Source organism: Chenopodium album, chromosome 24 (genome assembly GCF_948465745.1).
Source record: "Chenopodium album chromosome 24, dcCheAlbu1.1, whole genome shotgun sequence".
Taxonomy (NCBI): domain Eukaryota; kingdom Viridiplantae; phylum Streptophyta; class Magnoliopsida; order Caryophyllales; family Amaranthaceae; genus Chenopodium; species Chenopodium album.
The window spans coordinates 14,126,269-14,142,322 of record NC_137857.1 but is presented as its reverse complement, the minus strand read 5'-3'; the positions used below and the strand labels follow the sequence as shown (position 1 = coordinate 14,142,322).

Here is a 16,054-nt window from a genome sequence, read left to right as displayed (position 1 = left end):
ACTCAATTTTAATTAGTTTGACAATAATAAATATTATCCAATTTTTAAAAGTTTTTTTAAAAAATTTATCAATTGCACGTCTACAATAGTAGCAATCCGGTGCAACGCCCGGGCTACTCACTAGTTAATTAAATGAAAGATTGAAGAAATTTTGAAAAGATGTGAATAGAAAGAAAGAAATAGTAATTAAGTAGTTGCAAGAATTATGAATGATTATATTACAATAATAATTAGAGCTAATTTAAAAATATTGAGGGTCCATACATAAAAATCCTTGAAAGAAATTTCTCTTTAATTGGCCACCATGCTTTTCAATTAGCTTGTATGGACTAGTGCATAATGTTCAGTACTTTTAGGAAGGGTTCTTGTACGTCTCTTTATCAAGTGCTTAAAGTTAAGGCCCTACATTAAACTAAAGTCAAGGTCCTACATCAAAATATACATGAATTACTTTGTGCCACCTACAATGCTATCATTGCAAGACATCAATATTAGGCCTACAACTCAGGAAAAAAGTAGCAGGTTGAATATTATTATTGTACATAAACATTTTTAGTATCTTGATTCATTTGATGTTTGTCTGAATTTATATTATTTGAACATATTTCAATGAATTTGTCTGAAGGTGAATGAATTTATACAGCCTTATTTGAACTTGTGTGAAATAAGTCAATAACCTGAAGTGGAAATAAAGCAAACAAAACAAGACCAAAATTACCACTTTAATGACTATTTTTGGATATACTATGTTTATCTGAAAACAGATGAGTTTTTTTGATCCCACAATCATTGATACTACGACTGCTGCATTCTAATTCCTCTGAAAGCTAGAACTTAAAGACCTCTAACTTGAAATACAATTGCTGATCTAGTTCGCCAATGAAGCGAGGCTCCAATTAATTTGCTATATAAATTTTCAGAATGTTAGATGTTCACTGTTTTCTGACCTTAATCACATAGCTTGACACATATGTATTCAAATCACATCCAGATGCAGCATGTCTGACCGCCGCAAACTACTGTTAGCTTTGAGATCAAGAAGACATAAAAATCAATGAACAGAAGAGAAGAAATGGGCAAAACGAGATGCAAGAAGAGAAGTCAATCGTAAGTTGGGGTTGTCATTCATATGTAATGATCAAAATCTAGATGTATGGATACTTGGATAGTATCCCATAAAACTTTCAGATGACCCAAATTGTGGGCACAATGGTGCTCTATATAGAAACAACTCCTATATATGTACAGCCTCTGTATTCTACTGTCAGTGCAGCTAACGAAACAATTTTTCATACATCTACCAACTATGAACAAAAAAATAAGCATAAAAGAATCATACACCAGCACTTTGCTGTGTATATTGAAGGAACAAATGATGTGCATCTACTATTGCTTGGATTGGCTATGGCTACCACAACGGACATTTATCTTGTTCGTTCTTGAAGCAACTTAAGTCCCATATATCTGGCAAAGAAAATAGACACTATAGTAGTTAAGAACATTACACACCAGTTGAAAATCTAAAGCTTTAATAATTAGTTTACAGCCACTTCACGTACCTGCCAAGCATCAAAAGGGTGGCTTGAGGATTAGTTCCCGGAGACACTGTTAATATTGACCCATCAATGATTCTGAGCGCATTGACACCAATCACCCGAAGTTCAGTGTCCACAACCTTCCCAACAACGCAGCCACCATGGTAATGCCATATAGTGCTCACAGTCCGGCGACAAAATTCACCCATTAGTGTGTCATCTGATAGGTCTGTGGGTAGTGCAGGTCCTAGAAATCTGAAGTCTCTACCTCCAGCCCATGTAAACTTAAAATCTTCCATGGACCTGGTTCTTAGAATGTCCCCTATCTTACGCATGCCAACTATGCACAAATCCAGGTCTTTTGGGTCACTAAAATAGTTAAACCTGATGCTTGGATTGAGCCTAACATCAGTGGATGCCAGCCGAAGTGAACCAGATGAAACTGGACCAGAAATTTTCTCCATAATTGTGGCCACAGTAAGATAAAGAGGAGAAGTTGGTGACCGTGCAAAAGCAGGATGGGTAAGGGCAGCAAAGGGGATTACATTTGATGCAGCTTCCAGGTACGCTCCTGATTCAGTGATGCCCACAACTTGAATAAGTGAATGTTCTAAAGGTGTTGGAGGCACAATTGATATTCCATTTCTTGGGTTGTCATAGAGAAATTGGCCAACATAAGGAGAGTGATGGGAAACTGGAATACCCCAAGATGACAGGTATGGCCTTGAGCCGATTCCGCTGAGTAAAAGAAGCTGAGGGCTCCCAATGGCTCCAGCTGAAAGAATAACCTCTCCCTGACCACGCACCATTGCATGATGGTAATGCCCCCGTGTATCACGGTACACCACTCCGATTGCTGACAATTTTGAGCTGTCAGCTGGAGAAGATGTGGCAAGTATAATCCTCTCGACATTTGCATGGACAGCTACCTTTATATTTGAAGCTGTTCCATAATTCAAAAGGTCTGCAGCACTATGTCTTCGGCCAGAGCTATCGAATGTGGAGCCACCAATTTTTGTTCCTAAAACATGTTCTAAACTGAAATCATTATATGGACTCACCCCAGCTTCTAACAAGCCATCTCTTACAGAAGATTGCCAACTTCTTAAGTCAGGTCTGAACACAATAGCATTCTCCACCCATTCATAAGACTGATTCACCATTCTCAAATCCCAAGGCAGGCCAGATTTGGCATAGAACTCTTGATCAGCTCTGCTATAAAATCCAGCATTTATAACACTGCTTCCACCAAGAACCCGACCACGAGTATTGGGCACACCCTCCTCTGAAGTAAATGCTTGTGCAGGAGAATCAAATGTATCGATCTCCAAAATGGTGGCCAAGAAGCCTTCTTGGGTCATCAAGTTTGGAATCCCATATGGTACTCCTCCTCGTTCCAGCAGCAGTACCTTATAATTCTGTGACAAGGTAGCTGCCAATGGACATCCAGCTGTTCCACCTCCAACAATTATATAATCATAATAGTCTTCCACAGGGAATTCAGTAGCATTTGCAGTAAATCGAAGATAGGCAGGAGCTACAGAGGACGATAAATTTGCATCAGAAATTTATGTACTGGAAGACCACAAAACCCTTTTCCATTGTAAGAATTATGCATACAAGCACTCAAAAAATTTATGCGAATCTCTATTAAACTAATCAAGAAATGTACTAAAAAAGTATAGCATACTACACAGCATAACAAATTGGCTAATTGATTATGTCTTTATAATTCAGCTAGATACAAATTGTTGAACATAAAGTTTCTCAGTTTTTTTGTACAGGTTGTTGACAGGCAAAGGATGATCATATCTAACTCTATATGCATATCTTTATACAAAGCAATGACTACTTAGTCTTCCTTCCATTAATCCACCAACCTAGTCCAGTTACGTTTTAGCATAATATACTGGACAGGCCAATTGATAACAGAATCATAGAAAAATGTAAGCTCAGAACACTATCTGATGTAACTGCAATTAAAATTCCACACAACAGACTGTGTAATAAATCGCTAAATGATTCTTTGATATCTAAGTCAAAGGGAAACAGAAACAGAAACTGAAACTAAGATTAGGGTCGCCTAGCCCTTTCTGCTGCTAGCTTTCTAGGGTCAGATTTCTGAACCATCCAATAGTTTTTCCCATACATTCTAAAATTGTTAATCAGATCAATTGAAGTAAATTGCAAAAGAAATTGATTAAAATTGCACAGAAAGTTTAACCCCTCTTAGTATATCAGAACTTTCATACACATTTTCACAATCTTCTTGAAACTAAAACTTAAGATTTTTCCCAAAATTGAAAATTACACAATTAATGATATTAACATTACAACTGCTGAATAATAGGAAGAACGAAGCAATAATCACTTCTCTCCAGAAATGAAATAAGCAACATAACAGTTGTAGTGATATTCAAACACTAATTTACTAATAGACCAAAAACCAAAACCAGAATTTTTTTTAGAATTATGATTACCAAGCATGTAAATAAGCAACACAACAGTTGTAAGCCATGAATTATACAGCATGTTTCAATGTAATGCATCAACTACAACACTCAGAATAAATATAGCAAGCTAAAACAGTAAGAAAATTGAAAAATTAACTGAAAAATTACATGCATAAAAAGCGTACCCCAAGAAAAAGGGTACCCAAAATTGAAACCCAGAAATCTTGGAAACAAAAGAGTTCTTTCAGAAGCATTTCATCGAAAAGGTAATGTGCATAAACAAAATAGTGAAATTAAAGCTTAAGCAGAGAATTTCAAACATACCCTCTTGAGGTTGTGCACTACTACACCCAAACAAAGTAAGGAAGATCAAAATTACGAGCAATCTACTGAAAATTTCGCCATAATACAATCTGGGTATCTCCATTTCCGCCATTTTCTTGTGAAATCCATCCATTTCTTGGTGTTTTCTTGAAGAAGAGAGAAATGGGTATTAAAGAAAACGAAAATGGGTAACCCAAATATGCAGCTATGGAGTTGCAGAGGTCAGTCAGAGAGAGAGAGAAGGGAAGAAAGAGAGAGAAAGAGGGAGAAGGAGGTAGTGGGTGTCGCTAGAAATTCGGTTAGAAATTGGTTTTGGTGTAAGATTTTATAATGATGATCAAAAGAATGTTGTAATCTTAACCGTCTTTCATATCCTTGGTTTGTCTGTTTCTGTGCAATTAACCCGCGTTTTACAAGTGTTTTGAACTTCGTAGATTCTCTTTTGTTTTTTGGTTGTGAATGCCTGAATGGGGGTCAATGGGTCATTCACCTAGTGAGACCAGCATATGGCACGGCATGGCACAACTCGACCTGACATAAAATATAGAAGGAGCCCTAATTTTACAATTTTTAAAAGGATCTTTCATATTGGCAACACACAAAGTTTCATGTATGGTTGGCCACACCGTACGGCCAGCCACAATATTTTTTTATACTTCCTCCGTTAACTATTATTTGCAACAAAGGGGGTGTTTGCGGAATCCTAGACAAAATTTGTTTGTGAGAGTAAAATGGAGAGAGGAAAAGTTGGGTGCATGTGATGAGGAGAGAGATAAATAGAATTGATTACCTAAAAAGGAAAAAAAAACATTTGTTGCACATAATAGTTAGCATCCATTTATAGTATATGTTGCAAATAACCGTTAACGGAGGTAGTATATATTTTTAATTCTTCTTCTAAAGTTAGACCACTCATCACCAATCTCAACCCCCAAAATTCTCTCTTTCTCTCTCTTCCAATGTCCTCCATGGCTGCCCAAATTTAGCGTCGGGTTGTTGAAAGCCGCACCTCCTCCGCTCTCCGCCGTAAATTCTCCACCAGAGCAACGTAGAAGCTGAATATGTGGAGGTCGATGGAGGTGAATATGAGGCAAGGATGAGACAAAATCGCCATTTTTAATTTGATGTTGATTGAAGCTCGCAGAGGACAGAGGAGTGAGAAATACTTTGGTTGAATGAAATTCACGAAAAGTTCAGTGGATTGGTACTTGTATTGGGTAATGAAATTATGAGTAGAGTGTTATGCTAGAATTTTCACCTGTAAATTCATATGTTCTACAGGTAGTCAAGTTGCAGGTTACAGGTCAAACGAAGCACAGGTTCCCTATAGCTATGAAGTTGACGTCCAATAGCTAAGTAAGCTGGAAGCAGCCTTGAAGAATATTCCCCAGAATCTTTGAACCAAGTCTTTGCCCGAGTAAATAGGAGCCACCTTCTACGAATTAGCCGTTGGAGAAGACCAGTTCAAATTGAAGAAGCCTTTGACCAGGAGAGACGGAGAAAAAGGAGGAACCACTCCAACCCTCAACCCAGTGATTCTAGGAGCAGTCAAAGAGTGCCGTTGAAGGGAACTTAGAAGGCGAAAATAGCATATAAAGAACAGGGGATTATCTTAGAAGGATCATCACAAATAATATAGCTATAGTTACAAAATATTTCAAGAAACTTATTGTTCATCTGATTGAATTGCTATTAACATTGTAACCTGTAAACCTTGAATATCTAGTGGATTGGTGGACTCATAGCCACCCGCAGTTTTTACCCTTGTTCTTGGGGTTTTCTGCGTCACCATCTCGTGTGTCTTCTCCCCCTTTCTCCCTTTTTCGTTCTTGATTGATTCTAGCTTAGCCAATTTCGTCCTTGCAATCTAGCTGTAATTATCGCAACCCAGGTCGAACCTGGAGATCAGTTTTTTGACCAAAACAGTTTGGCGCCGTCTGTGGGGATACAGTTAGATAAATTGGTCCGCCTTTCATCATAGGAGAAGATCCAGATCCAAATGCAAACGCGTTAATCGAGCAACTGCGCGATGAGCTGAAAGCCTCTATTGAGCGGAGCCGGAAGCTAGAAGAAGAATCTCAAGCCACCTTGGCGAGGCTTAAAGCTGAATCTGAAGCGTCCTTAGAAAAGCTATCTAGAGAGCTCGAATCTGTCAGGAGCAACAAAAAGAAGAGGGTAAAAATTGATGATATACCCCAATTCACCCTGGTGTCCTCTGATGAGTCTGAAGAAGAAGACGAGAGAGAAGTATCTCGCAATAATGAGGAGCAATGTGGTGGGGACCCTAACCCTATGGCTAGAGAAGTTGCTGTTATCAAGGCTCAGAATCGGAAGATGATGAAGCTCCTGACCCGGCTACCAGGTGCTCCCAAACCCGTAGCCTATGAATCTCGTGATGGATTCGCCGAATCCCCCTTTGTGGAGGAAATAGCAAAAGTGCGCATCCCCACAAAATTAAGCATCCCTTCTTTTTCAAAGATGTACGATGGGACCACCGACCCTCAAGATCATGTGGCTCAGTACAAGTAGAAAATGTGGCAGTTATCCATACCGTGGGAACTAATTGAACCCACCATGTGCAAGTCCTTTGGCGCTACCTTATCAGGACCTACGCTCCAGTGGCTTATTAACCTTAAGCCAGGTTCCATCGCCAGCTTCTCCAGTTTGGTTAACAAATTCTACCAGCAATTCGCCACTAGCCGAGAGCTAGATAAGCAGAGCAGTGACCTGTATCGAATCGTTCAGAAGCAAAACGAGACGACCCGGCAGTACTGGGACAGGTTCAATCGGGAAATGGTCAGTATAAAAAATTGTGACCACTCAACTGCCATTGAAGCTTTTCGAAAGGGTCTCAATTACAGATCCAGGTTGTATTATGAGCTGACAAGGTACCCGTGTTCCTCATTCGAAGAGGTTAGAACCAGGGCAATGGCCGAAGTCCGTGTAGAAGAGGATGAGCATGCCCGAAGCTGGGTCGAAAGAAGACCGTCAGGGTATACGGGGAACCAGTCTTTCAACAATCAGAACCCCGGAACCAGGCAAAGTAGCTGGCAGCCAAGGCGTAGCAACGTCAACAATATATCTGAACCAGGAACAGGTGAGGGCTCCAGCAGGCCAGCATTAGAGTACCACCCAGATGTCAGCTCGTATGGTTTCAGCACCGATGTGTTAGGGATAGTAAACAACCTCAAGGATATTGGGCCACCTGTTAGATGGCCCAGGAAGAGTGATAAACCTGAGCATCAGAAAGACAAATCAAAGTGGTGTGAATACCACGGAGACCATGGGCATAGGACTGACGAATGTAACAGTCTCAAAAGAGAAGTAGCCTGGCTACTAAAGAAAGGGTACCTAAAGGATCTCCTCGGGAAAAAAGGAAAGGGACCTGAAATCAAGCTTGAAACCCAGTCAGGACCGCCAGCTTCGCCAACACCGGGTGTCGTGATTCAAGCAATATCAGGAGGATCTAGCATCAGCGGTTTGACTTATTCCAGCGCAAAGCGTATCTCAAGAATCGGTACCTCAACATCCAGCATTCCCCAAACCTATCCAAGTAGCGAAGAAAAGAAGCTAGATGATATGGCAGTCGTTTTCGATGAGAGCAGGTTCAACGAGCCCGAGCACCATGACTTCCTGGTGCTTTCCCTCCATGCGGGTCATTGCAAGATGAAGAGAGTACTGGTAGATAATGGAAGCTCAGCCAATATAATTTTCAAAGATGCCTTAGGTCAAGCCGGTTTCAAGGAGTCAGATATAATCAAGAGGTCTACGGTACTAGTTGGGTTCAATGGTGAACCTATGAATTCCTTAGGAGAAATCCAGCTTCCAACGCTGCTCAAAGGGGTTAATATGATGCACAAATTCTATGTGATAGACTGCAAAACCGCCTACAATGTTATAGTGGGAACCCCGTGGATCCATAAAATGAAAGCTATTCCATCAACCTATCACCAACTGCTTAAATTCCCAAGCCCATGGGGGGTAGCAGTAGTCGAAGGGGATAGGAGGCAAGCGCGAGAATGCTACCAGCTCGCCCTAAAACCCCATGGCCCCGCCATCTAGCAATTACAGAAAAATCCAGCACCCAAGCGTCCAGATGAGTTACAATTAGATGAAGTTGTGCTGGATGAGTCAAAGCCAGAGCAGAAAGTCAAGATTGGCGCGGCATTGGCAGCAGAACAGAAAGATGTTATCATCAAGTGCCTCAAAGAGAATTCAGATTGCTTCGCATGGTCACATCAAGATATGAAAGGAATCAACCCTGAGATAATTACGCACAAGCTAAACGTGGATCCCAGTGTAAGACCAGTAAAGCAGAAGAGGAGAAAATTCGCCCCGGAGCGTAACCAAATCATTAATGAAGAAGTCCAGAAGCTGCTAGATACTGGGAAGATAAGAGAAGTCAAATATCCGGATTGGTTAGCTAACGTGGTTGTAGTTAGCAAGAAGAACGGAACCTGGAGGGTCTGCATCGACTTCACAGATTTGAACAAAGCGTGCCCCAAAGACCCGTTTCCTCTCCCCTATATAGATTCAATGGTAGACGTTACAGCAGGCCACGAGCTCTTCACGTTCATGGACGCATATTCCGGCTACAACCAGATACTGATGCACCCGGAGGACCAAGAAAAGACGGCTTTCATGACAGATAAAGGAATATACTGCTACAAAGTAATGCCCTTCGGTCTAAAGAATGCAGGTTCAACCTATCAGCGGCTAGTTAACAGAATGTTTAAAGACCAGCTGGGGGACACTATGGAAGTCTACATCGACGACATGCTAGTCAAGTCCAAGCAAGCAGCTGATCATGTGAGTCATCTAGAAGAAGCCTTCAGCATCCTCCGGAAGTACCAGATGAAGCTGAACCCATCCAAATGCTCGTTCGGAGTAGCTGCAGGTAAGTTCCTGGGCTATATAGTTACTCAGCGAGGAATTGAAGCTAGCCCAGACCAGGCTGTTTTGCGCAGACCAGAGTTAACAGGTCGAATGAGCAAATGGGCAATCGAGCTTAGTGGATTTGGTATCACATATGAACCAAGAACAGGCATAAAATCACAAGCACTAGCCGACTTTGTGGCTGACTTCAGCCCCGACCTTGAACAACAGGCAGCCTTAGAATTTGAGCAAATTAACCAAATCGTAAACCCAGGTACATGGACACTTTATGTTGATGGCTCTTCTAACTTTCGAGGTGCAGGTCTTGGCGTTGTGCTGAAGTCGCCACAGGGGGACATGATGGTACAAGCTATTTGCTGTAATTTTAAAGCTACTAACAATGAAGCAGAGTATGAGGCTTTGATTGCAGGTATGAATCTTGCGAAGGATCTAGGTGTCACCAATCTACAAGTGTTCTGCGACTCCCTCCTAGTAGCAAGCCAGAAGAATGGTGAATTCACAGCCAAAGACTCCAAAATGGTTCTGTACCTAGACTTCGCTAAATCCTTAGCAACCAAGTTCCCAACTTTCACCATAAAGCAAATACCTAGGGATAGAAACACGCAAGCAGATGCCCTAGCCAATTTGGGATCAGCCTTAGGAAAATCCAAATTCTCCTCCATCCCTCTCATCCATTTGTTAGCTCCTGCCGTGGATACAGCCAGCCCACCACCTAAACCTAGCATCCCAGAACCTGTAAAACCAGATCCAGACAACCTGGAAACATCCGTTCCTGCCCAAAGCCAAACCATTAAGGTTGAACCAGAGGAACCCAACTTTGTTGCACCTGTTACCAACCCAACCAGTTGGATGCAACCCATACTTGACTATCTGGAGCGCGACATACAACCTGAAAACAAAGCTGAAGCAAGAGCACTAAGGTTTAAAGCTAGCAGATACACGGTCATACAAGGTGTCCTGTTCAAGAAATCCACCAGAGATATCCTGCAACGCTGTATAAAGGAAGATGGCTATGAGCAAATCCTGAAAGATTTCCACGATGGGGAATGCAGAGCTCATTCAGCCAGACGAACTTTATCCAACAGGATACTAGCATATGGATACTATTGGCCAAGCCTACGAGAGACGCTCATAGGTATGTACGCAAATGTGACAGCTGTCAGCGACATTCAGGTATCACTCACAAACCCTCTATGCCTTTACATCCCACTCTAACACCTTGGCCGTTCATGAGGTGGGGTATGGATATAGTAGGTAAACTACCTGTCGCGCCAGGCCAAAAGGTCTACATGTTAGCTCTAACAGACTACTTTTCTAAGTGGATTGAAGCAGGTGCGTTCCAGCAAGTCAGGGACAAAGAAGTTATCAATTTTATCTGGACTAACATAATCTGCAGGTTTGGAGTTCCATCTGAAATAGTTTGTGACAACGGGTCCCAGTTCATAAGTGCCCCAACCAGAAATTTCTGCGACAAATGGAACATTACGTTGGTCACTTCGACGCCCAGGTATCCTCAAGCAAACGGGCAAGCTGAATCTAGCAACAAGGTCATCATTGGATCCTTGAAAAAGAAGCTGAAAGATAAGAAGGGTAAGTGGGCAGAAGAGTTACCAAGAATCCTTTGGGCCAACAGAACCACACCTAGAACCGCAACGGGCAAAACACCTTTCTCGTTGGTCTACGGATGTGAAGCCGTGTTACCCACGGAAATCACTACACCAACAGCTAGATACGGCTTAATGACACCTGAGCGCAACAACGAGGAGCTTTCACATGACCTGGATACCGTAGAAGAACGAAGAGATCTAGCATACATAAGGATGGCTACCTACCAACAGATGGTAGCTAGGAGCTTCAACAAGAATGTTAGAGCAAAGATGTTCAAAGTAGGAGATTGGGTCTTGAGGAAAGTCTTCCAAAATACCCAAGAGGTCAACGCAGGTAAACTGGGGGCAACCTGGGAAGGCCCATACCAAATCGTAGAAATCATCGGCAAAGGGGCCTACAGGTTAGCTACCACAAACGGCAAGCTGGTACCCAGAAGCTGGAACGCAGCACACCTTAAACTCTATCACTTCTAGAATTTTCATTCGCCAAAAAAAAAAAAAAACGTTTGTACATATTTTTTCCTAGCTCCAAAACGTTCAGTACTAACTTAAGCATCGGAGGGCCGTTGGTGGCAACACCAACGGTCAGCTCTAACCTGTTGACGTGCAGAGAACAAGACAACGCGAGCAGGTACCCAAAAGGAACCTGGAAAGCAGCAGGAGAGCACAAGAAGCAAGAGTAACTTCATAACTCTTATCTTTATTCAATTAATTCCTTCAACTGGTATTGACTTAAGCATTGGATAGCCAACGGCCACTTCTAACCCCTGTGATGCAGGAACAACCTCAATGGACAAAGCAACGATGGGCCTAAACGCCAGACAACGTAGATTCACAAAACCAAAGGAAATACCAAGCATCGTCACGAGTCAAAGAAATCAAAGCAAAGCTAAGGTATCATAGAATTATCTAAGGAAAATCAATGTTCAAAAGTTCTTAGCAAAAGATTATTCAAAGTTTAAACCTTCGTTTCCATAAACGAAGTAAAACAAAAGTCTTAGAAAATCAAAGACCATTCTGATAGCAAAGTTGAAAATACTTAGAAAGCTGGAAACACTAGGAACTAAGCGTCAGGCATAAGTTCATCTTCAGCCCTCTTGGGAGGGGACTCTACATGATGACCTGGAGAAGACTCAGCAGTAGATTTTGTAGCTTCAGGTTCACCAGGGTCAGCCTCCTCAGATACCAAATCCTTGATGTAGCCAACAGACAGGTAGTCATCAACCAACTGACGAAGCTTCTGAGTACCTGCATCACCTTCAAATTTCTTCAGCAAGAAGCCATTAGCCATATAAGCCTTAATCTTCAGAGTGATCTCAGCTTCTCTGTCCTTGAGATCATCCTCAAGGTTAACCACCCTTTTGTATAGATCACTCACTTCCTTATCCTTCTCCTTCAGCTGCAGATCCTTAGCCCGTAGAGTTTCCTCGTTCTTTTTCATCTCCTCTTCAAACTGCTTCTACTTGCTCTCTAGCAGGGAGTTAGCATCATCCACCTTCTTCTGGGCTGCATCTGCTTTAAGTTGCAGTTCCTTCCTAGCTTTATCAAATTCGTGCAACTTCCTCTCCAAGCCATCAAAGTGATACTTAGAGTACAGGATGTTCTGGAAACCCTGCCAACAATCGCAACATACTAAGTCAGCATGAGACCAAGCAGAAAGTAAGTAAAATCCAGTCCAAACAAAGAGCAAACCTGTAGAACCAGTTGGGCCCCATCAGCTAGAGCCAAAGAACCTCCCAGGTTAGCCAAACGCTTAGCTGCTGCTGGAAACAAGAGTTTCTGAGCATCAGGCCAGATCCCGTTATTAGAACCTTCTTCAGCTAGGAAGTCAGGAGGAAGACTGACATCATATGTGTCTGGGATGACCACGGCTTCAAAAGGGCCTGTAGTAGACCTAGTACGATGAGCCTTAGGGGCCTCTCTATTAGATAAAGTCCTAGAAGGGCTGTCTCCAGCCTGGTGAACAGTGGTGTCAATAGAACCTCCAAGAGAGCCACTACCTCTTTTCCTCTTCACACGATTAAGTGACTCTTCACGTGACATAATACCAGTTTTCCCTATTAAAAACAAATAAACGAGTATCTTCAGCACACCACCCAAAGAGTTACACAACTAGGAAAGCCAACAAAGAAACAAGTCTTACCTGATGTCATAGTGACACTAGTGGTAGCAGCAGAAGGGACAGAGTGAGTCTCAGCAACCCTCTCAGGAACAGAGTGAGGAACCTTGTACAGTGAGTTCACCACAGATTCTGAACCGTCTTCTGGTTTGATGATATCCAAACGCAGATCTGAGAAGAAAACACCAATTCAAAACACTTAGTTAATGTACCTCACTCCAAAAGCCATCACACCTAGGATAGAAATTTTACCTTTATGCCAGCCACTCCTAATCCACCTTCCAGATTCCCCTAGAGAATCCTTTAGCACAAAGAAAAACCTCGATTTCCATGACCTGTCTTGGGTTTCATATCCAAGGAAGGGGGGAGGGTTGTACGAGGCTCTCTTGTATATAGTGACCCTATCAAGATCTTTCTTTCTCAATTCATAACACCTCACGAAATCAGCAGCAGTCACCTTAGTCTCCCACTCAGCAGTGGCCTCATTCACAATTGCTATCAAATTCCAAACCGCAGGCATAAGCTGCCCCGGACTCAGGTCGAATGTTTCAAGAATTTGCCTAGCCAAGTGAGAGAAAGGGTAGGTAAAACCATGTCTAAAGGGGTACTCATAGAATACAATGTTATCATCATTGCAAAACTGTGGCCTATCACCTTCTCCAGGCACAACGAGCACAACAGATTCAGGGAACCCAACTGTTGCTTTTAGCTCTGACAACTCAGCCTCTGTAATTTTGCTAGCTTTGTCCTCATCAGCTTTCCCCATCTTATTTTGGTTCACTCTCAAGCTCCTATTCGTATGTCTATGGCATTTTTTTTAGCAACATGCTTAATTTTTACCATAATCAAAAATAAATTTCGCAAGAAAAATTGAGAAAACAACAAAATTGAGGAAAGAGATCGAAACTCGATTACTTACCAGGATAGAGGAAATAGGTGAAGTTCGACCTCCCTGCAGTAGGATCCAAGCTTAAATCGTGCTGCCTCTTCGTTGATCGGATTCCCCCCAATTTTCGCAAGAGAAAACCCTAGATTTTCTGAGATTATGTTTATCGCAAGAAGAAAAGTGGTTGGAAGATTCTTGTTTATCTATTTATAATGCATTAATGAGTCTAACGGCTTGAATTTATCTTTTCAAAGAGTTTTTATCTTTTGAAACAGATTGAAGATTATCCTCGAAATAATAAATTGAATTTTTATCTTTTTAGAAAAATGCAAATTCTTTGGAGCTTGCCTCATAGAAGTCACTGGAACATCTAAGAGACAAGCTGGGGGCAAACTGTTATGCTAGAATTTTCACCTGTAAATTCATATGTTCTACAGGTAGTCAGGTTGCAGGTTACAGGTCAAACGAAGCACAGGTTCCCTATAGCTATGAAGTTGACGTCCAATAGCTAAGTAAGCTGGAAGCAGCCTTGAAGATTATTCCCCAGAATCTTTGAACCAAGTCTTTGCCCGAGTAAATAGGAGCCACCTTCTACGAATTAGCCGTTGGAGAAGACCAGTTCAAATTGAAGAAGCCTTTGACCAGGAGAGACGGAGAAAAAGGAGGAACCACTCCAGCCCTCAACCCCGTGATTCTAGGAGCAGTCAAAGAGTGCCGTTGAAGGGAACTTAGAAGGCGGAAATAGCATATAAAGAACAGGGGATTATCTTAAAAGGATCATCACAAATAATATAGCTATAGTTACAAAATATTTCAAGAAACTTATTGTTCATCTGATTGAATTGCTATTAACATTGTAACCTGTAAACCTTGAATATCTAGTGGATTGGTGGACTCATAGCCACCCGCAGTTTTTACCCTTGTTCTTGGGGTTTTCTGCGTCACCATCTCGTGTGTCTTCTCCCCCTTTCTCCCTTTTTCGTTCTTGATTAATTCTAGCTTAGCCAATTTCGTCCTTGCAATCTAGCTGTAATTATCGCAACCCAGGTCGAACCTGGAGATCAGTTTTTTGACCAAAACATAGAGTTTTTGATTTTGAGGGGATTTCATTTTGTTTATTTAATTTTCTTTTAGTTGTTTTGTGGTGGTTGGAATTGGTAGTTTGGCGGCTACTTTAGCGGTGGAATTGGTGGTTAAGTCAGAGGTTACTAGGTCCGGTCAGGTTTTACTGGATTAGGGATTACTAGGTTAGTCGAGGGTTAGTACTTAGTAGGTTTGATTAGGGGTTATTTGGTCAGTTAGGGCCGAGGTTACTAGGTACGGTCAGGGGTTACTAGGTCGGGCAGGGTTACTTGGTCCGGAGTTACTAGGCCGGTAGGGATTACTAATTCGTCATGGGTTACTAGGTCAGAGGGGTTACTTGGTCAGGGGTAACTAATTCGGTGGGGTTACAAGGTCGGAGGGGTTACTTAATTGTGTGTTAGCTGGCCACACCGTGTGGCCAACCACACACAAAACATGTTGTTAACAATAAATGTAAATTAAAGCTTACCAATGTTTTATACTATGTTATTATTGAAATTAACACCGTTATCTTCCTCTTCCTCTTCCCATCCACCTTCATCTTCTTCACTCTTCTTCCCACAACAACTTCATTAAACGTACTCAGTTTTGTCCACCTACATCTTCTTTATCCTCACCATCTTCCACCGACACTCTACACTACCATTTCCATGATTTACGATACCTTTCATCTCCATCGACATGTCCACCAAAATTTTTGGCGGCTTCACTGCTGAATTAAACAAAACCCTAAGAAATAAAGGTGAAATAAAGAAAAAAATATATGGGTGTCATTTTCTCCTATTGAAGCAACCCTTGAGCTTCTAAAGTCTCAATTTAAGCCTTGTCAAAAACAAAAAAAAAGTCTCTATTTAAAAAGCTCTTCGAATTCTCAGTCATTATTTCATGAAGTTGACTTTTTTAATAGCGATTATTACAAATTAACCTCACTTACCTACTCAGAATGATAACAATATCCCTTTGAGATACTTGTCATGTTAATTAATATGTGGGAAACATGAAATTACTCTATAAAACAAGGTAGTATATGTCCATGAGGTAGGCATGACATGGTACGACACACACGTGCATGTCAGGCTAGAGCACATTTTTATTTGGGAATATACGAAAAGGCATGACATAGTATTACCTGCCATAACATTAGGTAAATT

General features: G+C 41.5%; 3 protein-coding genes across 3 annotated transcripts; 2 read left to right on the top strand and 1 right to left on the bottom strand.

The window, feature by feature from the left end:
• Positions 1-1,220: 1,220 nt before the first annotated feature.
• LOC145612474 ((R)-mandelonitrile lyase-like) lies at positions 1,221-4,589 on the bottom strand. Its single transcript, XM_081667840.1, has 3 exons — positions 4,313-4,589; positions 1,560-3,072; positions 1,221-1,464 (listed from the first exon to the last, which is right to left on the bottom strand). The coding sequence occupies exons 1-3, from the start codon at positions 4,443-4,445 to the stop codon at positions 1,425-1,427; spliced, it is 1,686 nt and encodes a 561-aa protein (XP_081523966.1). The 5' UTR covers positions 4,446-4,589; the 3' UTR covers positions 1,221-1,424.
• A 2,255-nt stretch (positions 4,590-6,844) lies between these two features.
• LOC145610583 (uncharacterized) lies at positions 6,845-8,374 on the top strand. The gene has a single exon (XM_081665894.1). The coding sequence runs from the start codon at positions 6,845-6,847 to the stop codon at positions 8,372-8,374; it is 1,530 nt and encodes a 509-aa protein (XP_081522020.1).
• A 183-nt stretch (positions 8,375-8,557) lies between these two features.
• Positions 8,558-10,423, top strand: LOC145610581 (uncharacterized). Its single transcript, XM_081665893.1, has one exon. It carries the CDS (start codon positions 8,558-8,560, stop codon positions 10,421-10,423), a length of 1,866 nt encoding a protein of 621 aa, XP_081522019.1.
• The last annotated feature ends 5,631 nt before the right edge of the window (positions 10,424-16,054 follow it).